General features: G+C 37.2%; 1 protein-coding gene across 3 annotated transcripts; it reads left to right on the forward strand.

Annotated features, from left to right (window-relative positions):
* gng7 (guanine nucleotide binding protein (G protein), gamma 7) lies at window positions 1–25,088 on the forward strand. Of its 3 annotated transcripts, XM_059501589.1 has the most exons (4): window positions 1–453; window positions 3,809–3,870; window positions 21,184–21,305; window positions 22,120–25,088. In XM_059501589.1, the coding sequence occupies exons 3-4, from the start codon at window positions 21,225–21,227 to the stop codon at window positions 22,243–22,245; spliced, it is 207 nt and encodes a 68-aa protein (XP_059357572.1). In that variant the 5' UTR covers window positions 1–453; window positions 3,809–3,870; window positions 21,184–21,224; the 3' UTR covers window positions 22,246–25,088. The 3 variants fall into 3 exon arrangements, with proteins under 3 accessions (XP_059357572.1, XP_059357574.1, XP_059357573.1); XM_059501591.1 differs by lacking the exons at window positions 1–453; window positions 3,809–3,870 and adding an exon at window positions 9,637–9,742; XM_059501590.1 differs by lacking the exons at window positions 1–453; window positions 3,809–3,870 and adding an exon at window positions 14,710–14,791.

Raw genomic sequence — 25,088 nt, forward strand, 5'->3', positions numbered from 1 at the left:
GCATGAGTTACTGCACACTGCGGTGCAAGACGGGCTCGGGTTAGGTTCGCCCAAATGTGTTGCTTATGAAGACTTGGTCGATGAACCTCTGCGTAAAACCTGCTTTTTCGACCGCTCGACAGCTCAAAAATTCAAAAATCCCATCGAGCAGCGAAACAACTCACCGACAGACGCAACCAAACCCGTTGGCACCCGATGAGAGTTGAGAGGGCAGAGCTGGCGAAACTGATTGGTTTTCGATTTTAACGAAGAGCCGCCTTATTTGACTCAGAACCGACTCGGTTTTTTCCCAGGAGAGAAAAGCAAGTTTGTGTGCGAGAACGCTGTCACCAGTGGTGGGGGGACTGACTGGGTGAACACTGGTGCACGGAGGGGGTGGTGTTCGTTTGGTAGGGGGGGTAACAATCTGCGCGAACCTGGCCCTTTAAATTATCCACTATCACTGTGGACGAGGTGAGTATACAACAAGCTCTTATTTTCTTCCTTCCTTCTGGTTTGTAACCGAGCATCCGTTTGCTTTGCAGAAACGCCTGTGTTTTTCGGTTCGTTTGCGTTAGGCGCTCCACTCCACTCCACCGGTGTCACGAATCCGAAACCACTTGAATTTTCCGAGCCTTGTCCGGTGGGTGGGATGGGGAGTGGGCTTCTTATCAGTAACGTAGTAGATTGTATATTTTATATGCCTGCTTTGGAGAAAAAAAATGCGAGGCCAAGATTGGCATTTGTGTGTTTGCGTGAATCAAGCTTCACTCTCTGGCTCAAACTAACGCTTAACAGGCGAGAAGCAGCAGCAGCTTTCCTGCGCCTCCTGTCAACACCTTTACGCCTTATATTTGATCTTATACTGTGGCTGATATTTAAAGCGCCGGGTCACTGTTGGCTTGGACCGTGTATACATCGTTTGATGGAGTCTTCAGAGCTATAGGCAGGGAGGCGCACACAGCGTACCGTTCGTCAAAATGCCCGCATTGTCTTTCCATCAGTGTGAGCAGGGCCTACCAACAGCACCAGAGCTCTGGAGCGAAATGCTCTGCGTTATAGCAGATCTGGAACTGACTGCACTTCTGCTTCGTTTTGGGCTGATTTATTGTGACGATGTCATGATAAAATGTTGTCTGAATGCAGTAACATAGCTCTGATCTTGAAAAAGCTCAAAAACTCCCAAACAGCACAAATATCAACTTCCACAGGCCTGCTTTTCCTTACAATCAAAATTTCCTTACAAGTTGGAGTTTAGCTACAGGCTTGTGCCTAGTTAACAAGCCATTTACTTTTTATAGAAAATGAATATATATATATATATATATAAATATATAAAATAAATATGTATGTTTTACCATAGATCTCGGTTCATAGTGGCTCTACAAAATATCTAGTGAACAACCCACTGGGGCAAAGGAACAGAAAACTCTATAATGTTTAGATGAACGGGGGAAATCCTTGAGATGAACCAGACTTGATTGGGGAGCATATTTATCCTCCTTTTGCAAGACTATTACAATAAAGGTGGATATGCCAAAAATCATCTAGTTACTTAGTATGGGTGGTACTGGTAATGTTTAGTTACATTTGGATAGTGTCAAGATATATATATATATATATATATATATATATATATATATATATATATATATATATATATATATATATATATTGAACTAATGATATATTATGGTAGTTTAGTAGTATATTATTTTATTTATTTTTGTTCATATTATTAACACTTATTTTGTTAGTATATTTAATAGTAATTTATTTTATTATAGTATTAAATATAAAGTTTTTGTTTAGAATTTATAGTTTTGTAGTTTTTTTTTTTGAACAATACAACAGAACTCTTGAAAGACTTTGAGTTTGTCGCTTGTTACCTAAAGAAAATCATATTTTTACACTCAGCACTTCTCTAATGGTCTGTTGTATTTTAATGTGCATTTCGTTATGCATGCCAAGAAGTTTCATTTTTGTTGTCATAGTTCTCCTTTATTGGGAAACCTCTGAGTGGTTTTAAATAACCAGGTTCCTTCTAAACAGAAAGAGCAAGTAAATTCAGCAATGAAGTATTTGATGGAAAGTACTACATTTGGTGAGCTGATGGATCGCTCCTGTTTACCTATTATAGAAAGTGACCTGATGACGAGCCATTATCATGGTTTTGGCAACATTACCGTACTGAGCCACAGTATTCACAGTTTGCTAGCACACAGTGCTCTGGGTTGGGTTAGATTTGCTACAGAAGTCCAACCTGCCATGTCATGTCCTGTAGATGTGCGTAATGCTGTGTACTGTATACTCACCTGACATATGCTACTACACATCTGTTATATGTCACATTGTCTAGTGCAGGTGCAAGTACCTCCTCCCCCTCCCTCGTATATACAAACATAACAATATAAAAGCATGTTTCCATATTGGCTTTGTTTTTATTCAACCCTCATGCTTTGTGAAAGTCTATTTTGTATATGTATTTTAGTAGTGTGTGTGTGTGTAGATAGTGGATATAGATATACTTAGCCTATCTAATTTAGACATTTTGTAGTGTATATAAATATTGATTATATATATATTGTTGAATCACCAATCATAAAGTATTTAAAATCAATTATCTCAAGTTAATCAGATGGGTTGAAGCGAGCTGTATTTTTCCAGTGTGAATGCATCCAGGGACATGAATATAATTACATCTGGACCTGCTCCTGTGCACTAATTACAGAACCAGCTCACTCCACTCACTAATTCCATAGGAACCCTAATTAAAAATAATCAAAAAGTACTTACATTTTCTGAATACAGTAACAGATGGTTGTGGAAATGTGGAAGGTGGCCACTTTGTTTTGCTTGGATAGGATCATACTCCAAGTTCCACTGAATAAGATGAGATTAATTATTCATAGATTTTGATTTCTCTCTCTCATTATACTCTGGTTTGCCTGGTTGGAAATGTTTGTTTTGACAACATGAATAATGGTTATAGCTGTAATGCACATTATTTCACCGTCTCGTGTACAACTTGGTATGACAAAAACTGCTGCCAGTTATGATTAGACTATAAATATGTTGGTTATTTTATTTTTAATGCGGTGTTGCATATTTATAGGATTGATTTATTGTGAAATGTTTAACAATTAATACAAAAGTCTATTAAGCTTGTATATTTTTCATGTCTTTTTTTATCATAATGCTGTAGTGGTGTAATAAAATGTCAATGCTTTTCAAACATTAAATGGTATTAATAGTTGCAAAGGGCAAGAGTAAAGGTTTTCAGTGACCCAAGTGAAAACAGGCTGGAATTTACAGTATGTGTACACTTGCTTGGTTAAAGCCTGTCTGAGCATATTTCCATGTCACGATTAGAGGGGGATAAAAACAAAACCTCACAGATGGTGGTGGGGCAGATTAATTCTGCATAGCTACTGAAAGTAGATTAAGATTGCAATAATGCTAATTCTGACCTAATCTCTATTATATGAATTATGTTAGTGTCCTTGCATCAGTTCACTGCCCCCTTGTGAACAAATTTATTGTTTTTTCCCTAATATATCACTGCCTGATCCTTTGTGGACTTTATGACATATTATATATAGTTGACAATTCATATATATATATATATATATATATCATTAAACAGTGTTTTAATTGTGAATTTTTTTGGTTTATTGTTATGTCACTTTTAAATTAAAATAGGCTACTTTTATTCATTGATAAAAAGTAATTTTACTATGCTGGAACCACTCAAATAGGTAAATACCACATTGCTTGGATGTTTACTTGTTCTGATAAATGATTTGTGCCTTTTGTTTGTGTGTTCTAGACAAGTGAAGTTGCCTGCAGGTCCCTGAGCCAGTTTTAGTCTCCAGCCTCTCCAGCATCCAGGTAAGACAAGTCCAAATACAAGTTATACTGATCTGAATATGAATGCAGATGTTTGTACTCCAGCTGGCAGGGAATCATTCAGGCCTGCAGGTTATCTGATGGAGCATGACCACTTTTGACCACATGAGGGTGTCAAAGTAACAATATTCCTCTGATTCATGCACATACTCTCTGCAGCCTGCATTGAGCTGTATCCATAGCAACCACCCAGGTCCACAGTTCAGTTTTGTTAATGGAGACAGATGAGGCCTCCTTGTGGTTCATTGCTGATAGACAGTTTATGTGATGTGTACTTGCTTGTAAATTGCATATTGTTTGTAATAGACATGCTATTTGCACATTTGATTAAACATAGGGATTCAGATTCTGTTTGATTTGTCTAGAAGTCAAACAACGAAAGGAGAATCTATCTATCATCATTTTTTATTGTAATGTTAATGATACTAGTTTTTTGGTAGTTTATACATGCTAATGTAGTATTTCTAGAAGTCCTTTATAACTATATTGGTTTATTTGTTCTAGACGAAGCCATAAAGTGAAACACTAAAGCAGGTGTGTACACACACACACACACACACACACACACACACACACACACACACACACACACACACACACACACACACACACACACACACTAACCGTTTTATAGGAGTTTTCAATGGACTTTTTGCTTTGGATTAACTTCTAGTTACAGCAGTCCTATATTGTCTAAAGATAAAAGACCTAATAGGTCTGTTCTTACTACATGGAATATTTAAAATGAATATTTTTGGAATTTTAAGAATGCAGAAAATGTCACACTACAGCATGGACACATACACAGTTTTCTGTATTCATATAGTGGAGTCCAAGAGTCTGAGACCTGATTTAAAGCTGGAAATAATTTGAAATGGAAGAAAAGGGGACACACCAAACACTGAAAATTGACTGAAATGTTTTATTTCCTTATAATGTTATGCTTAAATAAAAAATATATAATTTAGGCCTGTATAATAAATTTGACTTAACATCTTGGAAATATTTGCAGTACATTTGCAGTTGTAAAGTCAAAGTTAACCACCATTTGATATTTGAATATGTTACTATTATACAGCATAAATACATCTAAAGTGTATAGTAGTCATATAGTAGTATAGTAGCCGGTAGTCATATGTAAGTGCCATATGTTTGCTACACCACAGAGTGGCAGTATAGGACTTCACTGCAGAGGCTCTGCTTTTATTTTCCACTGCGTTTCTGTCTCCAGTTACATTCTGCTCAGTCTAGACGGGATGAAACCCCAGTCCAGATTCCTGCTGCCTTGCGTCAGCTGACTGACTCACAGACTGTGGGTAAGGGGAAAGTATGGGGTCCTGTTTGGAAAAACATGCTTTAGGGAAAACACCATCCGATATTTCAGTCTGAATTTTTCAGTCTGGTTTTATCTAGAGATATTTTTTGAGAATGACAGCAAATATACTGTAGGGACTGTGGTCATTCTGTTTTTGCCATACGCTGACTAGAAGCCTGTCAGTGAGTGATAGATTATAATGAATGTCTTGCACTGACTTTCAGACTAAACACTAAGCTGTTGGATAATTCCAAGTGTAACATATTACATATGTGACATCTTCTGCTGAAATAGCCTGACACATTTTAATTTTAGCCTTTCAAATGCTAAAAATATGAAAAAGGCAGTGCTGAAAATAGCTACAGAATGTGGTAGATTTTGTGATCCTTTGCAAGCTAAAGAAGGTTGTTATTCAACAGATGGATGTGTGGTCTGTAGTTCAGTACCCCACACTTAAGTCTTTTACTCTCTGTTGTGAAAAAGCTGGAGGTGTTATGAAAGGCTTGGCAAGATAGAAGCTTCAAAAGTGCCTGGGTCATGATGACTATGCTATTTGTGTAGTGAGCTTTTCAAAATATGAGTCAGCAGCTTTTTTCCAGTTCGCAGCAGAATGGATGAAACATTTCGACTAACTGACATTCACATCATTTCGTATTCCTCAGGTACATGACAGGCGCCAGTAGTTGTTGCATAAACATCTGCCCTTCCTCACAGAGACAGTAGATCTCCTGGGATTGCACTTGTCTTGTAACAGCTTAAATCATTTCCCTGAAGATCCACATGGCAGGAAAATGTAGCCGCGTGCTATATATTATGCTTGCATCTAAGACAAGGGCTGGAGATGCAAGCACAAACAGCAGTTTATCCAAAAATAATGATTCATGTGTGTGATGTGGACTCGGTGGCATTAAAAAAACTTTATTTTCGCCACTGTCTCTTCACGAGCTCCTCAGCATTCAGAAATCCCTATTCAGCTCGACTGTTGGCCACATTCCTGCTGCTCTTTGCTCGCTTTCGTTTTTGTCGTTGAAAGAGGAATGTCACGTGGGAGAAAGTGAGTAACGGTTGCTGATGCACTCCCTCCTTCTGCCTTTCCCTGTGCTGTGCTCGCATACTCCCCAGCATATAGATCAGTCTCCCACTCTCACCTACATGTGCGGAGGGTGTGTGTGTGTGTGTGTGTGCAGCCCACTCCAGCTCATGCTTCGCAGCTGGGGGTTCAGTGCATTGCACATTGACTACTTGCGCACTGCCGCCTCCATCACTCCTCCTCCTCTTATATAGTATCTTATTTAATTCAGTTTTAGTAGGCTATGCATGTTTGCAGAGACTCTTGAAGTTGAATTATTAATATTAAGATTTATATACTGTCTATACTGTTAATTATATTATTACATTTGCATTTAAATTACATTCTGTGCATTTACCTAAAACAACAGTAGAGGAACATAAGCAATTTGTTACAGAGCCAACAGTATTCATAATCAAATACATTGTGTCAAATAATAATAATAAATAAAATATATAATTATATAATGATAATAACAATTAATAACAAACATATAATTATTATATTATTATTAGACATATAATTATTATTTAAATTATATTTTTTATAAAACATGTATTGCTGGAAAATGTAAAAAAAAAACAACACAATGTATAATAAGCAGTATGCTTGTATTCCAATAAAGTGTTGCAGCAAATACTTTTGGAACATAATGAAATATTTCCCACTTGCCCTGGTCTCTGTTTGCATTGCCATTATATATTTGCATGAAAGTTTCATCCATATCTGTGCTAGACTGATGGTTAGAGGGTAGACGCATGTTTTGAATGGTTTGAATGGCTGTAAGTTCTAGTGAACTACCGAAGCGTTGCAGGAATGCTGCTTTATTTGTAACATTCCTCTTATTGGAATTTTAATGATTCTTCCTTGGAAAACTAAAGCTTATCCAGTTTTTGTTTGATTTGAGTTGCACACTGAATGTTAAAAGTTGATTAGATCTGGAACATAACAAACATTTAATTCTTTTATTCATGCCATGTTCTGGCTGATCTGATAACATAATCAGTGTTCTGAGCTTTTTTTCTGGTATACTAGCAGTAAGCTACTGTCTGTCCTGCTTTCTAAACCTTTAGTACCTGGATCTGCTTCAACATCAATGAACTCAAAGGTCATGATCATTCTCTCATCTTTCCGACTAAACCAGCTGTATAACGTGAAAGTCAGCTGATATCCAAACACAGGCTGTTTGTTAGTGTTTCAGTGTTCTTGGGAATTCTGCACTGTTTTGCATTGTGGCTGCATGTTACGAGCTTAGAGTATGTGTGGAATTGCATACTACTATACAGCTCGTTCCACAGTATGTTTACTGTGCATGGTATGCAAAGTTTCTGTATGCATAGCATGCCTGGATGACAAAATGTGCAGTAACCCGAGGACACAGTGTGGATTACTGTATCCCTTAGTGCAATGTTCTTGACTTAACCTTCTATTGCTAGCATGGCCAATTAACTGAAAGTGATATCCACTGTTATTTATTTATTTGTTTATATTTTCTTCGTATTATTGGATCAGGCTTTGTAGAGTTGACATTTGAAGACATTTGTATAAAAAGTGTAATTTTAATTTTTTATAAAATAACTAAAGTCATTTTGCTTTTATTGTATATTAATACATTTGTGTGCATATAAAATGAGAGTATAAATATAACATTAATTTATATGTAATTCATATTTCATATATAATAACATACAACAAAATAATAATGGATGTTAAAAATGTACTGTGGAAAAAATATTATGTTAAATATTAAAATAAAAACAATTCTTTATTTCACTTACCTTAAAAAAAAGAAAAAAAAGCAGTATACTGTATGTACTGTTAGCACTATAACAATGCACTATAAGAATAATTCATCAAGCACAGATGAATCTATGACTGGAAAGCTAAATTTAATCTTTACTGTGTCTTTTAGGAAAATTTCTCAGCAGTAAGAATTTGTAAAGGAGGTTAAAGGTCATCATAGATGCTTTTATGAATAGTTAACATTCAAGCATTATTTCTCATGGGGTGTTTAAAAACGGTGCAGATGTGCTGAGGCTAGTCATGCAGTGGAAGATATTGTGTTGGCTAAACGGTGACCGCTGGCACCCAAGACTCAACTTTGAGTCTTTGAGTCAAGTCTGACACAAGTTGACCCTTCCCATGACTAGACGGGGGATCCTGGCTGCTTTTTCCCCTCCCAGAGCGCAATCACGGGAACAGGGTGCTGCAGCTGACACCTGGCTGTTTTGCCACCAACACACAAAACACTTTTCAGTCCTACAGCCAAACACTTGAAACAACAGTCTCTAATGCCTGCCTCTCTTTTATGAAATGACTAATTATTCTGCTTTTCTTTTCAATACCCTCAAAGGCTTGGCAGATATTCCGATAATAGTCTTGGCGTGGACTAGGCTGTCTGATAAATACAGTTTTCCACTTGTACTTTAGCAAGTAGGTTAAGCTCCCGGAGCACTGACCTAATTTTAGTGCCTTTCCACACTCCGTAAACGTCCTCAGCATGGGGAAGATTTAAGAGAAGAGGTGTGGCTTCCCAACACTGAGTCCTGTTCTGCAAACCAAGGCCAAAGGTTTAATGTTCATAACTGCTCAAGCCAAGGAAAACCAGTTTTCATGGGTTTCGGTTTGATCTAAGGTTGCATGATAATGATTTTTTATTTCTAACATTGATATTGTGTTCTTGATTATAGAATTTGCATTTCAATTTATTTGTAAAAATTACAGCGTGCATGCATTATTTAAGTTAAACTTATTTTTTTTAAATAATTTAAAAGTATTAATTTTATTATTCAAATATTCCTGTTTAAACTAATGCAAATTCTTTATGATGGCTTTACACATTCAAAACAAGCTGAAATGTTATTTCAAAATTATTTCTAATTATTCCTATTTTATCTTTTTAATCAAGCCTATCAAGTTATCGTGATCTTTTTGTAGTTAATTTAGTCTGATCAATGCAAAACATAACCACGTTGGAAAAAGGATGTGTTATTTATGACAGAATTGGTCGGTATGATGCTTTTAAAAAAACAACAGCACTCTTGGCACCTGATCAGGCCTTTACAGGTAGTCCTGCAATAGAGGAAGCTCAAAGACAGTCTCTCATTTGTTTACTTTTTTCAGGTCAAGGAAATGTGTTGCATGCAAGAAGTGTATTGATTTTTTTATTTGTTTTTTTTTTTTACCATTTACAGGAAGTTTTCCTGACTGCCTCCATTTCACCGCAACAACAACAATAAAAAACACTTTGCACTAAGTCACCTGTCCCGATAGCATATCTGATTGGATCATCTTTGCAGCCTTTCCATTAGCAGCCTTCACATGTAAACAGACCTATTATCTCTATTGTGGTAGAGAAGTAGACTCTTTTCAGTGAGGGTGGCTTGTTTGGGAAAGCAGGAGTGAGGTTTGACACCCGTGCAGCTGATATCTGCAGCAGCCCTTCTCAGCAGGAGTCCAGCAACGACCAGGTCAGAAACCCTCTGCCATGCATGTGAACCGCCTGCTTTCCACAGTTTCACGGCAGAGGTGTGAAACGCCCTGCCGTATATCTCTCAAATGCCCTGCTGTTTTAGGTGACGGCAGATGCTGAGAGCGACCGCAGACCGACTCTGAACATAGCGTCTCGTTCTTTCTCCCCCTTGGTCACCATTTATAAAACTGTGTGACATTAGTGAATTTTCACTTTAATAAAGCTGCCTTCACTCCTGTCATATTAATTATCAAGATTTGTTTCCATTACAAGTCATGTGCAATTGATTCCATTTGCTTCAGTTAAAAACGTCTCTCTCGTACAATAATGACTTGTTCTACCCAAGGGGAGGCATTTTAATCATTGTGTGAATTATACTCAACAGATAAATTAATCAGTTACCCTTGAATGGGAACTGTGCCTTTTGTTGGTCTGTATACATATGCATGAAATGGATATTTTACAAAAACGATGAACTCCGCTAACCCAATAATAAAGTCTAAGTGAAGGAATTTTTATGTTAGGTGCAATCTGCAGATCAGTGTTAGATTAGTGTTATATACCATATTTTCTGGAATAAATAGAATGTTTTTTTTTTTTATTCACAGTGCAGCTTTTTAATTTTTTGGAAAATACAGTATATGCTTTTATATTATTTATTAATATTTTTAATTAACTTTTAATTTTTATAGTTATGTAGCTATGTTGCTATGTCCTTTTTATTAGTTTAGTATATTTCTATTGAACTTAATTTACATTTTTGTTTTAGTCTGGTAGGTTTAGTGCTTATGTGTATTTATTACAGTTAGTTGTCAAGTCACCTTTTTAATTTGTGGGCTCTACTGGCATTGGATTGGCCTCAACGGTTTCTAAAATATTTCATCTTCAGTAAGCTTACATAAAAATCATAGGTGCTTAAATCCCCAGTGCATGTTTACATTAGGAGAACACTTTCCATCAGTGGCTTCATTGCAGCTTCCATTGCTACAAGTGGGTCAAAATGCAATAAAGTTTTTTGTTTTGTTTGTTCTCTCATGACCATGCCGTAGTCATTGGAAGAGATCTGTATTTATATTTGAAGAAGGAATGCAGAACATGAGGTGAACTGCCTGTTGAACCATGCTTATGTTTCTTGTTTGTGTGTATAGAGCTTGGAGGAGATGCGTATAATGTGCGTCATGGGCTGCAGATTCGAGTAAAGCAGCAAAGCAGTCAGCGGAGGAGGGTGTCAGCAGAATTATGCCACTTGTCAGATGTCACAGAGGTTGCACAGAGGTCATCTAGTGTGCTGTTTGGAGAGATAGACGGGCTCTGTAGCAATGCACAACAGCACGTTGTCACTTCCTGCAGCTAATATCAGATTTAGAAAGAGGATGGGTTTCCCAGTAAGAATACAAGACTCTGGATCAAAGATCACTGGCCTTGCTTGCAGCCTTGAACAGTTTGGATAGTCATTCTAAAGTGTACTAATCCTTTTGCAGGTGTTCTGCCACACTTTTATCTTAGGTATCTTAGGTTCCTTCTTCCATATCGGTTATTGGTCCTAATTATTGATTTATTTTATCAGTAGAAATTAGACACATATAGACATATATTAAACTGTGCATACTTATTAAGACCAGTGTTATTTTATTATTAAATATATGCTAATATTTTTCTTATTATTTTATTTTGATTCTTTTTATATTTCTGTATAGATAATGGTAATTACATTACCAGTACATTTTTCTCAGTTTTTCTTGTTTTAATTTATTTCAGTATATTTAAGTTTTATTTCAATTACTGAAAAATATATTTTTTTAGTTAACAATAGTTAACATTAACGTTACCCTAACTTAAATTGAATCTTTGAAAAAACAATATTTTAATAACAAAATTAATATCCATTTTCATACTTTACGTTATAAGGTTATGATGCTTAAATTCACTTGTAACATTTAAAACAATCTAGTTCATTTTTTAAGGTTTGGGTGGTAATGTATTCAGACAAATAGTTTAGAATTAATATCTGCCATTTATCAGTTATTGACCATAACATGAAAATATTTATCCACTTGTCAGTATTGGACAATTTTAATACTGTGCATTGCTAATTTATTCCAGTATATTTAAATAGAAATAATGCAAATTCTTTATGATTGCATTCTTTATGTATTTCTAAAGTATCTCATTCAGTTATTTTAAACAACTATCAAATTATCATGATCAGTAATGAAGAATATATATATATATATATATATATATATATATATATACAACCCGAATTCCGGAAAAGTTGGGACGTTTTTTTAATTTTAATAAAATGAAAACTAAAGGAATTTCAAATCACATGAGCCAATATTTTATTCACAATAGAACATAGATAACGTAGCAAATGTTTAAACTGAGAAATTTTACACTTTTATCCACTTAATTAGCTCATTTAAAATTTAATGCCTGCTACAGGTCTCAAAAAAGTTGGCACGGGGGCAACAAATGGCTAAAAAAGCAAGCAGTTTTGGAAAGATTAAGCTGGGAGAACATCTTGTGATTAATTAAGTTAATTGATATCAGGTCTGTAACATGATTAGCTATAAAAGCTTTGTCCTAGAGAAGCAGAGTCTCTCAGAAGTAAAGATGGGCAGAGGCTCTCCAATCTGTGAAAGACTGCGTAAAAAAATTGTGGAAAACTTTAAAAACAATGTTCCTCAACGTCAAATTGCAAAGGCTTTGCAAATCTCATCATCTACACTGCATAACATCATCAAAAGATTCAGAGAAACTGGAGAAATCTCTGTGCATAAGGGACAAGGCCGGAGACCTTTATTGGATGCCCGTGGTCTTCGGGCTCTCAGACGACACTGCATCACTCATCGGCATGATTGTGTCAATGACATTACTATATGGGCCCAGGAATACTTTCAGAAACCACTGTCGGTAAACACAATCCGCCGTGCCATCAGCAGATGCCAACTAAAGCTCTATCATGCAAAAAGGAAGCCATATGTGAACATGGTCCAGAAGCGCTGTCGTGTCCTGTGGGCCAAGGCTCATTTAAAATGAACTATTTCAAAGTGGAATAGTGTTTTATGTTCAGACGAGTCCAAATTTGACATTCGTGTTGGAAATCACGGACACCGTGTCCTCCGGGCTAAAGAGGAGGGAGACCTTCCAGCATGTTATCAGCGTTCAGTTCAAAAGCCAGCATCTCTGATGGTATGGGGGTGCATAAGTGCATACGGTATGGGCAGCTTGCATGTTTTGGAAGGCTCTGTGAATGCTGAAAGGTATATAAAGGTTTTAGAGCAACATATGCTTCCCTCCAAACAACGTCTATTTCAGGGAAGGCCTTGTTTATTTCAGCAGGACAATGCAAAACCACATACTGCAGCTATAACAACAGCATGGCTTCGTCGTAGAAGAGTCCGGGTGCTAACCTGGCCTGCCTGCAGTCCAGATCTTTCACCTATAGAGAACATTTGGCGCATCATTAAACGAAAAATACGTCAAAGACGACCACGAACTCTTCACCAGCTGGAAATCTATATAAGGCAAGAATGGGACCAAATTCCAACAGCAAAACTCCAGCAACTCATAGCCTCAATGCCCAGACGTCTTCAAACTGTTTTGAAAAGAAAAGGAGATGCTACACCATGGTAAACATGCCCCGTCCCAACTATTTTGAGACCTGTAGCAGAAATCAAAATTGAAATGAGCTCATTTTGTGCATAAAATTGTAAACTTTCTCAGTTTAAACATTTGCTATGTTATCTATGTTCTATTGTGAATAAAATATTGGCTCATGTGATTTGAAAGTCTTTTAGTTTTCATTTTATTCAAATTTAAAAAACGTCCCAACTTTTCCGGAATTCGGGTTGTATATATATATATATATATATATATATATATATATATATATATTTATTTATGTGCACAAATAAATGATTTATAAATAAAACACTGCAGTCTTTCATAAAAATACTAATGTTGTCCATTTTGATTTCATGGTGACTTTAAGCTAGAAATGGACAGTGCTGTAGTTTTATCAGAGGGCAAACGAGGGAAGACATGCACTCTGCTCTTGCGTCACTGGCTGCCTTGAAAAGACATTTCCCGCGTCATCTCAAATATCTCCCAACCTCCACGCATGTACATTCCCACAAGAACAGAACCAACCACAGTGTCTCATCTCAGACTCTTGCAGTCCAAACACAGTGTCTCCGTTGCTGGCACATCACTGAAGGAGATTGTGGAAAACATGGCTAATGTTTCCACCACACATCTCCATTCTCCACCGCTCAGAATGATACATGTGGAACGTTTGAACAACATGCTGCAAACTTTCCAGTGAAAACGGCTACTCACTCCAAGGAGCAGAAAAACAGACAGAATGCTATATTAGGCAATAGACGCATCGACTCAGAATCCCCAAGATAAGTGCCACTCATACTTACTGGAAGCTGCGTTGCACCCCTTAGGAGTTCCCCATTTCCGTCTGTTCAGCTTCCTTTGACCTTATATGGAAGGGATCCGGGGGAGGAAGTCGGTTGTTGTGAAAGAGGCCTGTTAGTCACTTTTCTCTGCTCTGCCCTGTATGCTTGTTTACTGCCTGATCACAATTGTTAAGTGCCAAGCACCTGGCTCTGATTCTAGCCTCAAAGGCCTTGTTTGTGTCCAATATGCACGCACATTATGCTGGAACCACATGTTTGTGTGAGTGACCCGGTGAGTGAACCAAATCTCCCACTTCTAGACTCTCTCAATCACAAAGGATCTGACCGACTTACGTTCTCCTGGAGCTCAGTGAATCAGTAAAAGGCTGTTGATTTGTTCCGTCTCGTAAATACTCAATTCTCAGAATAGGAAGAGGGCAATACGCAGCAGTTTGTTTTGCTGATGTTTATCAGCTCATGCACCTTCCTGAGACACGCAGAGGTTCTCAGAGGTTTTCTAGATCCGGTTTTCTGGCAACATAAATGTTTTGTCATTGCAGAAACACAGTTTATGCTTCCGTTTTCTTTACATCCATGACTGAAGAAAAGTCACCTATGAAGTAGATCCGTAGAGGGTAAGGCTCTCCCACACATGCTCTTTTGTGTTTTGACTAGATGCACTTCCTGTCCTGTCACCTTCATACCAGGCTTTTTAGGTGCAAGGTTCTCATTCAATTTTCCTCCTGCCCGCCTTTTTAACCTCACCCCAGCCTCTGCAGAGTGTGCAAAATAGGTTGCTCCTCTTAAGGCAGTAGGGAAACAAGTTTCTTTGCTTTTTTGGCATTGTCTGTTGACGGGTCTGTTGTGCACTTTTAACCTTTCCCCTATTTTCAGTATCTGTTGCTGACAGAGTGAACCTTTTACTGTAAAGTGTCAATGGTTGTCAGTTTGCATGTCTTTTGCATACAAGTTCTGTTTGCAGATTGTAAATACTATTTGAAAAAAGCATGTTGAAAAGCAACAAAGCAACAATGCATGTTGGTTGGTTTTTCATATATATGGACTTGCTCTTTTAGTTTTGTTTATTTCCATTGAACTTCTGCTGATCTAAGAAAATGTGCAGGTTTCTAATTTTTGTTTTATTTTTTAATCATTGCTCTTATTGCAAATGATTGAAATTCTGAAAGTCCATTAAATAAAATTACAATGTTATGTTAAATTAAACTTCAAGCTAAGAAATTAAAGTTGTGATACGTTTAATTGTCCTTTCCATATTAGATTATTGTTATATTTATTTTTTTACAATAAATGTGTTAAAATACATTATATGTATACTATCATGCAAAATGTTTGAGGTCAGCAAGATTTTTTTAAAGAAATTAAAATTAATAGGCTCAATCTTTTTCTGTCATCTCAGCAAGGGCAGAATAAATTAAGTATTATAATATTATAAGAGGTATTATATTAAAAAGTTTGACTTCAAACATTTTCCCGAAATTTATATTAATCAAAGAATCCTGAAAAGAAAATCTAAATTTGCAAACATCATCATAATGAGAAGATTATTAAGAGCACCAAAGCAGCATACTAGAATTTCCAACGGATCATGTGACACTGAAGACTGGAGTTATGGCTGCTGAATATTCAGCTTTGCCATCACAAAAATAAATTACATTTTAAAATGCATTAATTTAAGTTGTAATAATATTTCCAATAAATGCTTACTTAATGAGCATAAGAGACAAATCCCAAAAGTTTTAATTTAACATTAAAATGTAATGTATATGGCTTTTTACTTTTTTTTAATGTCAAACAAATGCAAGTCATTATAGATCAGCCTTAAAATGCAACAGTCAGTTTTTTTTTTTTGCTCTCTGTACACCAAGGAGATCTAAGAAGGTAGAAGATTCCTGTTTTATAGCGTGTTGCATGTTGCATTAGGATCCCATTAAGAGTATTTATGGCTTACATGTGTTGTGAAAACAGGATTTGTGGTCACAATAGCTTCATGTAACATTCAACATAAATTGCATAGGACAACATTCCTACAATTCCTCCAACTGTTAAACACATTCCTTAGTCCTTTTTCACTCGAAGATCATTTAATGTTATTATCATAAAGTGGCTCGACTTGAGCTGTTCAGATCTTTTCAAATCCCTTTTTTGTCTGCGTTTATGTTAAACAAGTTTTGACAGGGTTGTGTAGGTACCACGGAGTGATGCACACACCGGCAATGCCAGCTCCACCTGTCTGATCAAATGTTTCAGTGGGGTGTTGGCGACTTTGTGCCGGTCCCTAACGTCAATATCATCATCACCATCATCATAATTAAACTGTAAGCTCACCATATTAGTGCTAGGGACATTTTGTAAAGAAAACAGTCCCATAATGCTAATTTTTACAAGGTCTTTGTGTTTTTGCATGCCGCGTGTGTTTGCCAGAACTCTATTAGTAATGGTTCTGCAGGGAACACGTTGTATAAGCTTGACCAAAGAGTTTCCACCCACTTCAGTCATTTGTCCCTATGTCTTTTTATCTGTCTGCCTGGTCATGAGTCTGTCTGTCTCAGTGTCTCTCCACCGGTCACACCCTCACACACAGACAGAGGCACAGGAACGTTCTGTGTCCCCTGTGTGCTCATGTATGCTGACGTGACAACAAACACTTTGTCACATGATCTCAGCTGGGAGATGAAAAATCCCATTCATTTCCTTTCGTTTTCCTTCCATGCCCCTCATTCCCCTCCCACTTCGAGTGTGCTGTTTTGCTGGAAAATCCTGTAAGCCGAAGAAAACACTTCTGGCATTTCAGCGTGCTGCTGATCAAGTTTGTAGCTGTTTTCAGTTTCTGATTCTTTTAAGAAGCTCTGCAGCATTTGACTGAGTCTGTCAGGAACAAGGAAAGGTGGGGAACGTAGTCATGTTGATCATTTGGAGTCACGGTGGCATTGCAACTCTGTGAACTTATAATGAACTCAGGAATTAGAAAAATAATGAATGTTTTGCACACTCTCTGTCTGCAGCTGGATTAAAAAACAATACAGTCATGCCTTAACCTCATGCTACTTGTTGTCCCAATGTTGCTGCGTTAAAATGGACACAATGCTAAGCCAAAACATGTTTTGATGTTGCTGCTTTTTCTTAGTAGAGATATGCCACTTACTTTCAACTTTGAATAGTTTGTGGTTAGCTGGCTTTTAGGACTTGTGTATTCACTCCTGAATGTTGACATAATTTACTTTAAGCATACTTTTCGCTTCTAAAATCTTCTTAAAATTCACAAGCTTCTATAATGAGCAAGCACAAATTCCAGTCGCCTAAAGAATCACCAGACTCAGATTTCATTGGAAGTTGCTTATGTGATGATCTTTCCTGGACAGGCTTGATGGGCTGTTGATGGCCAGAACTCTCTGTTTTCCTCTCTCTCTCTCTCTCTCTCTCTCTCTCCCCCCTCTTTTCCTTCCTCACACTGCTGGTTTAGAACAGTCATATACGGTATTCCCACTGAGAGCTCAGACAGTGGGAATGTAGGAAGCATCTGGAGGCTTGTGAGATTACTGTGCGAGTCGGCACGTTGCCACCAGGTGTCTGTTAGAGGCAGGGGCTTTTTGATTTAATGCTGGCGCTTGATTGGAAAGCTGACGGGAACTGCTGCCTCACTTTGAACTTAAGAAAAAAGGTCTGCCTACAAAGCTGCACATATCAGAGCAGACTTGTGACCAAACAGAATGTTGCATACTTCACATTCTCACTTGACCACTGTTTACATGCTGCATCCTGAATTTATCAATGCCCTTTAGATGCTTCAGAGACATACCAAAGCAGTCAGAAGTAAAAAAAAAAAAAAAGTATGGGAAGAATGTTTGATTGTTGTGTGGTCTGTTAGTTGCATTTACTGGTAGCAAATTGAGTTTTTTAACACATTAGGTATCATCACATGTTTTTGTAGCATTTTTTAAAGTTTTATGCTGACAAAAAAGACTCATCTATTCGCTTTGTATTTTTTTGTAGTTTTTAATTGCTGGTGAATATGAAAAAGCTCAATGTGGCTTAAAATAGGGCACAGAGACTAAAGGGTGGGGTGCAGTTTTCCAGTGCCCCCTTCCTCCTCCTCTTTTTCACTGGATCAGAATACCACAGAGTGGAGAAAGAGACACCTGTTTTGGAGACTCTCCTCGGCGCTGCAGACCACACAGTTATGTGAAGGAGCAAGATGTGATTGCATGTAAACCTGTGTAATTCTTGGATAAGGGTTAATAATCCTCACTGACTCTGAAGAGAAAATAAAGATCCAGAGGGAGTTCGGCACACTCTGTGGTGCTTTGTGACATGGTCTAAACCTCTCAGATTTTTGAATCCACTTTTTGTAGAGTAAGCATGTCGTAAAATCTTCATAAATGCACGTGTGAGCAGCACACAACCCCTTGTGAAAAAGTATACTTTAACAAACTAAAAAAATAAAATAAATTAAAAAAAAGAGTATGTATTCTATAAATATGCTTTAAAACAATATACTACTGTTTTCAAACTCCTAAATTGCATGTCAATTGCAATTAAATTAAGATATATTAAAGTTCTATTTATATTAAATGCAGTGAACTTTTGAACTGAGTGTTTTTGACCCCCTAACGTCAGATGTTTAATGATTTTTTAAAATTGCCTTTCAAATATGATTAAATTGTACTGCCAAATGTAATGACAACATTTAAGGTAGGCTTCAGTACGTCACATTTCTGTTGAAGCTTATACCTTGTGTAAATTTTAATATTACAGATTTGTAATGATGAAACCGCAATTAAGTATTTTTAATATAAGTTCCAATGTATTATTAATTTAAATATAACTGCAATATAAAAAACACACTGCAATTAAAATTAAAAGTTAATCTACACATCCAAATACGAGTACAGTTTTAAAGCATAACAGATGAATGATTTAAACAGTGATTTAAAATATACTCTTAAAATGTTTCATTTGCAAACTGTACTTTATAAGAAACAAAATCATGAAAATGAATTCTCTTTAATTACACTTAAGATGCCATTTCATTATTGGATTCTCTGTAAGTACAACTTTTTAAATGTACTTTAATATACTATATTAGATTTTAATATACTAGATTTGAAGTGCACTAGAAGTGCATTACAGAATTCAATTAAGAACACTTCTTTTGCATAAGGGTAATCACATGTGAAGTCAAACGAACAAATCTTGATAATGCGATTGCTTGTTGATCATGCATTTCTTCCTTCAAATATTTGATTACACAGATGAGATGAAGACTGTGCATGGATAATGCACAAAACCTGCTGTAGATTGATAATAACTGCACATATAAACACTTTCTGTAATGCACCACCTTGTTTTAATCTGCACTTGTGCAGTATTCAAATTTGTTTGCAAAGTAGGCTGTTTGTTGTAGTGGTAGAAGTATGATGCATCTCTGCTGATTCACAATTATCAAGCACACTTCTAGTTGCAAACTGCAAAAATCAGTTGGAAAATTCTTGTCCAGACCCAAATACACCAGCTACGTGTCTCACTTTTGTGCATGTAAAATGTACTGTTTTTCAGTAGATGAGATTAAATCCCAGCAGCCTACATGGAGCCTATACTACACACTATGGCTCTGTCTATCCAAATCTTGCAGTTTTCCTGTGAGGGTTTTCTTTTTTGCAGAAAGGAAGATGTGGTTGGAAAAAACTGTGTAGAGAGACATCGTCCTTTATGAGACCTGTATGTTTGAATGAATATGCCAATGTATTCTAGAGTTCTGCAATTATGTATGCAGGGCTGCTGTGCCCATTTCCTGGAACGCAGCACACGGATCTGTGAAAGAGACTGTGTTTGCTGTGAGAAGACAAAGCCCAGGCACTAAGCAACATATGTTTAGAACTACGGCCCCTTCTAGGAACGTCCTGGAATGCCAGGGGTGCAGCGCTGGTTTGAGAGAGCCCACGTGCGGAGAAAAGGGAGAGGGGCTTACAAGGAGCGTGTTTGTCTCTAGAAAGAACCAAACCTTTCACTGCCTCCAGTGTTTCCTGCGTTTCTGCGGTTGCTTTGATAGTCACCTCTCTGTGGGCGTGCTGATATTACAATTTACTTGGTGCTGCTAAGTGGTTCTTAAAATGACCCTTTGGAGGATGCACTTGTATGAAAGACTTGCGATGAGCAAATCTCCTGACATGTCACTGTCAAAACGGTTTATGCGATGAAGCTATTAAAGTAAAGGAATCACCTTCATGTTGTTCCAAACCAGACTTTAGGTTTTCTGTTCAACACAAAAGATCATATTTAAAAAAGATATCCTTACAATGAAATTTAGTTGTGTTCCAGGGTTTTGGACCGCAATGTTGAAAAGCATTCTTCAAAATCACGATAGAAATGTTTTCAGTTTTGTTAACCCTTTTTTATTTTATGAGTGTGTGCCCGTCTGTCCCCACACATTTTGTTTGCAAGAACACTTGGTCCTAAAACAAGGAGGGAGAAGATAAGCTGCTGTGTTTAGCCTCAGAGGACAGACGCACCTGTTTTTAGTTGTACCGTTAGTCTGATTGATGGGCCTCCTGAAGTGGGTGGTCTGAACTGATGTTGCTGGGTAGTTGTGTGGTCAGAGCAGTCAGACAGATATTTAGATTTAGATGTATATTATTTATATATCTAAAACTATTGTGGAGACCTGACTTTTATCAGGCACGATTGTAAAGGATTCGTTCACTCAAAAATACAAATTCAGTGTTCTCGCCCTTATGTCGTTCTAAACCTGTTTTTATCAACTGTTTATGTCCATGGATTGGAAATAAGAGAGATTCTAAATATTAAGACTTCTACAGCACTCCAGTAATTTACCAGTAAAGACCGTTTGTGTGACAGGGGTTAATGTCGTCTAAGGGTACATGTAGTGAGTTTGACAGCACATCAAGAAGTATTTTATCTCATTTATCACTTAAATTGTCTATATGTGATACTGTATATGCATTAAATTCTGCTTCCGTTTTAATCTTGCTGCATTTTTGTTTTGTTGTAGAATTTTCTCCTTTTACTTGGCACGATAACCGATGGCAGAGAATGTCGACGACTAATAACATAGCCCAGGCAAGGAAGCTGGTGGAGCAGCTGAGGATCGAGGCAGGCTTCGAACGTATTAAGGTACACAAGATTTCATTATTCTGTGTAACATGCTCTCTATAAAGCAATGTTTATTTTCTTTTTAATCAAGATGGAAGCATGGCGGTTGTATGAGGAAAACAGTTTGAATAATCCTGTTAAATTTTATGTAAAAAAAAAAAAAACAGCTGTGTTTGTGACGGTATTGTGACACTATGACGGTATTACGGTTTGTTTTACACCTTACATCCGTATAGGGTTACACTTTGTTTTAAGGTGTCCTTGTTACAGTGTAATTATTTATTTGAGTACTGAGTAATATTAATTATTAACTACACGTACTTAGTATATGGCTGGGGTTAGGATTAGGGTTTGGCTTAGGGTAACTTGCATGTAATTATTCATAATTTGTTGTTATTATAATAGTAAGTACATGTAACTTGTAACAATAACACCTTAAAATAAAGAGTTACCACATATAGTACATAAAGTGATATAATGTCGCCATGACTATAAACTTAAACCTAGATTTTACCTTAAAGGAATAGTTCACCCAAAAATGAAAATTCTGTAATTAATTACTCCCCTTCAGGTCGTTCCAAACCCGTAAGACCTTTAAGATATTTTTGATCAATCTGAGCGCTTTCTAACCCTCCATGAAAATAATGCAGTAAACATTAACTAGATAAGAGAAAATGTAACACAAAATGCCCTGATGTACAAATTTGATTTTGATAGTGTTTTACAGTAAAATTGCATATAATGAAAATATTTACAGTTTTTTTATTGCATATGGTAACCAATGAACCGATTTTCTCTCTCTGTATCACCATTTCTCTCTCTGTTGTTTTCCCAGGTGTCTAAGGCTGCTGCAGACCTGATGAGTTACTGTGAGCAGCATGCCCGCAGTGACCCTCTGCTGGTGGGGGTTCCCACCTCCGAGAATCCTTTCAAAGACAAGAAGCCTTGCATTATTCTATAGCTACTCTGTCTAGGCCAGCTCTCCCAGTCCCAGTCTAACCGCTGCCCATCCCTAGTCAATGGGCAATTCAGTCCAACTCTTCTTTTTACCTGGGACCCACAGTATTTTCCAGAGAATAAAATGCCACACTCTCGGTAAAAATAAAAAGGGCCGATATCTGAATTCCTAGCGTCATGTAGCCCGGCGTTGAGTGAATCTATATGAATGAATCTGCACAGCACGCCTGTCTAAATTCATGCATATAGACGTACTTAACTGGAGGTGGCAGATTTCGAATTTCAGCAAACTATTTCAAAAGATTACACCGAGAGATACTCCAGCATGTTTTTCAGTGCAGCAGCTGACCTTGTTACCATAGGTGATGGTGGAGAGTAGAGGAAGACAGTCATGATTATGCCGACTGACTAGCTGGCTAGCCCAGTCACACTGTGGTAAACGCTTGTTCGGTATTAACCCTGCATTGTTATGTCGAATCTGCAAGCTAAAGGTTCATCTTAGATTTGTATGGCCAAAATTGAATCCAGGTATGCTTACCTTTTATTAAAACAGCACATTTCATGTTTTACAAAGGGATTCAAGACATTAACCAGAGTTGCCACTATTTTTACTTTTTCTCTCTCTCTTTTCAGTCTGTTTTTTGAGCTGTAGTTTTTCTTTTCATCGATTAAAAAAAAAGGCTCATTAGGCTTTGTTTTTTTTCTAGTGTTTATACTATATTTCAGAATCCTCAAACATTAAGTTATAAAGGAATAATTTTATACAACACTGAAAATGTATTTACCTAAAAATATCTTTCTCAGTCCCCTCCTAAAGTGCAGTTCGGTATGAAAAAAAATGAGGCTTATTATTTTAGGTATTAATTAAAAAAAAAAAAAAAAAAAAACAACATTTGAGGTATCAAATATATGAAATCATGATGAATATTTATGATCCTAATAAAGCAGAGGCTCGGACACGCCCCATAAAATTGAGTCATTTTAAAGTCGGAGCCCTTGCAAAGGCCAATTTTATTATTTTTTTTCTTTTCTCTGAAACCAAACTTGATTGTAAAATCCACACAGAAGGAAAAAAAATGTATAAACTTTCTTTTGGATATGTTCAGAGGTGTTAACTTTGAGAATAGCTGTTTGGATTTGTTTGTTCCAATTTCTTCTTTCTATGGAAACATGGAATCTGGTCATTGAGTATGATACTGTACGGTGTTTGATAACTAAAGTGCATTCTTTCTTTTTTTTCTCTTTTTTTGTGGATGTTTTATCTTTTTGTAATCTTTGTGTAATATTTCCGTTTCTTCCATCATTCATATTTAACCATTCAGTTTGTCCTCTTTAAGGCGAGGCAAAAGATGCGAGCGAAGGAATTGATGGATGGCTCCAGTGCTTGTACATGTGACTAGGTGACCTGCTCCCTGCGAGGGAATGTGAAATGGATTGTTGACACAATGCCCACGCAAGGTGCTTAAGGCGTTGTTCGAGGCACGTTTCACGAGGTGGTCTGGGTTGTTTAGTCTATCTAAAGGGCAGGATGTGCAGTGTTATGCAACAGGCCCTCAGCCTGAGCAGTCACATGCAAAAGATGAGGGGCAAGGTCAAGCCACAACTCTGAATGTCCCATGTGCACCCAGCACATGATGCACAATCTTATGGAGTGATGGTTTTGTCTCCAAACAGTCACTCACAGTATTCAGCTGAGTGCTAAAAACAGAATTCCCCCATTGTCCTACTTCCAATGCTGGAAAATAGGGACTCGTAGTGGGACAGAGGGGGCCTGTGCTCCTCACGGCCCACGGGATGCTGTCATCAGCTCCTGTATTAAGAATGACTAAGACCTGTGGGGGTCACGAGTGCTCTGACTCATCCAGCGATCGACAAAATCACGCTGCTGCCCATCAGTGGACAAAGCTGCTCCAGCGACATCACTTCCTGTTAAGCCTGAGCAGTGTAGTGGCTTATTTATTTCAAATTAACTGAAGAAAGATGGACAATTCAAGAGATAAAGAACCGTATTCTATAAAAAAGAAAGGATTATGTTTGAATCCATTCAAGTGTTAAGTTAGAAACTCTCACTTTTCCATTGCAAAGGAAGAGTCACTTAGTGGTCCACATTAGGATGTATCCAGAAGGCGAAGTGCTCAAATGCGCCAAGCTAGTGCTAAAATAAAGCTAGCACTACAAACGTTTTTTGACCAGCCACCAAACAAACTTGCTGTACCACGTTTGATGGTATTACACTGGGGCAAACACTGTGAAAGTCAGCTAAGCTAAGTTAGCTTGAGTTCTCCACCTTCTTGACTCACAGTGTTGGGATACACTGTGCGCCAAAGTATAGCGTTTACCCGAAGTATGCTAAAATCTCCCCCGCTCTTGGGTTTAATTAGACTCTGCAATCATTTAGCGGCGAGTGAGACCTGTTGTCAGGACGAGGGAGTGTGTCCATTTCTAATTCGCTCAGCGAGAACACTTACGGTGCTGAGGAGGCCGTGATACCTTAACCTCAATTCCTCGTTCCCAAACGTTGTTCTACTTCAGACACCATTGAGCTCTTTCATGACCATGAGAGGTGAGATTTAGGCTTTGTGTGGGTAATATCTGTAGCTGAGTCCTTAGCCAGTAGATTTCAATCTCAGCCTGTGCCATTACTTTGTGTTTTTTCCTGTGTATGCATATGTATCTTTCTGCCTTGATTATGAAGAAATATATCTATTTTTTGTAATTGTTCTTCTCGGATGTGCCATAAATCATGTTTTCTTGCACACTGTTAATATTTTGTGGATATTGCTGTTTAAAAATGATGATATCGGAAAAAGTAGATGAAATAAAATAAAGACAAAATGTTACTCTGCA

Source organism: Carassius carassius, chromosome 20 (assembly GCF_963082965.1).
Source record: "Carassius carassius chromosome 20, fCarCar2.1, whole genome shotgun sequence".
NCBI classification, from domain to species: Eukaryota; Metazoa; Chordata; class Actinopteri; order Cypriniformes; family Cyprinidae; genus Carassius; species Carassius carassius.